Here is a 913-nt window from a genome sequence, read left to right on the forward strand (position 1 = left end):
GGATGGGTTTGTGGAGTTCTTCCATGTAGAGGACCTAGAAGGCGGCATCAGAAATGTGCTGCTGGCTTTTGCAGGTGTTGCTGGAGTTGGAGCTGGTTTGGCATATCTAATTAGATAGCCTTGTAAGTGCAATAAATGACTTTTAACCAACTCCAGCCACCAAAACCATAGACTTCTGCTGTGAAATTAAATGTATTTATGAAGTTGGACATCAAGCTTCACAAGCTGTAACTTCCAAGAGTCCTACTCTAGCATCCTAGCCAGAAAAGGAAGCGGCAAGAGGATTTTGGCTAACAGGAATAAATACATGGGAAAAGCAGCCCTGCTTCCTTGAAGAGTCACTGTCTGAAAGGAAGGAGCAAAGTTCATTTTCAACATCAGGCCATCTTTGAGAGGCCAAGGAGGACTTTTAGTGAAGATTGTAGGGTGGAAAGGAATTCCAGTAGCCAGCTAGTCATAGAGTTCATTAAACATGCCCACTGAATTCATTGACTTGGTTTAGTGTTGAAAAACAAATCATTATCAATACCAGGGACTTACGTAAAATGGATTTAAGCTACAAGTAGTAAGAACTATTGCTAGAAGCTTCAATGTACTGTACAACAGTGTGAAGGGAAGCATTTCCTTGTTGATTGGCTTTCCCAGGTATACTTGTTCTTGATGAATATGTTCATATGTTTTTCAGGACTTTGTACCTATTCTACTTTGGCTTGATTTAATAGCCTAGTTATGGCCGAGAATACTTGTCTTTAGGCTCAGTAATAATTGCAAAAATGGGATATCTTCAATTTTTTACAGGAAACTTGTAAATGCCAGCTGTCTGTAAAAATAGTGTATATTTTTACAGAAAATTTTTGTTTCTTCGAAACAAAGGTGGAAAGTCTCAAATTCACAGTTAAGTTTTGTTTTGGTC

The 913-nt window shown here is 38.7% G+C and overlaps 1 protein-coding gene across 1 annotated transcript in view; it reads left to right on the forward strand.

Moving 5' to 3' along the window:
- Positions 1 to 118, forward strand: part of LOC102868077 (induced myeloid leukemia cell differentiation protein Mcl-1 homolog) — a 2554-nt gene extending 2436 nt beyond the window's left edge. Inside the window, exon 5 of the mRNA XM_006900131.1 lies at positions 75 to 118. Coding sequence (XP_006900193.1) covers positions 75 to 118 — 44 coding nt within the window. The remainder of the gene's footprint in view (positions 1 to 74) is intronic.
- Positions 119 to 913: the final 795 nt, after the last annotated feature.

Source organism: Elephantulus edwardii, unplaced genomic scaffold (assembly GCF_000299155.1).
Source record: "Elephantulus edwardii isolate Elephantulus edwardi_28Jun2011 unplaced genomic scaffold, EleEdw1.0 scaffold00273, whole genome shotgun sequence".
Lineage (NCBI taxonomy): Eukaryota > Metazoa > Chordata > Mammalia > Macroscelidea > Macroscelididae > Elephantulus > Elephantulus edwardii.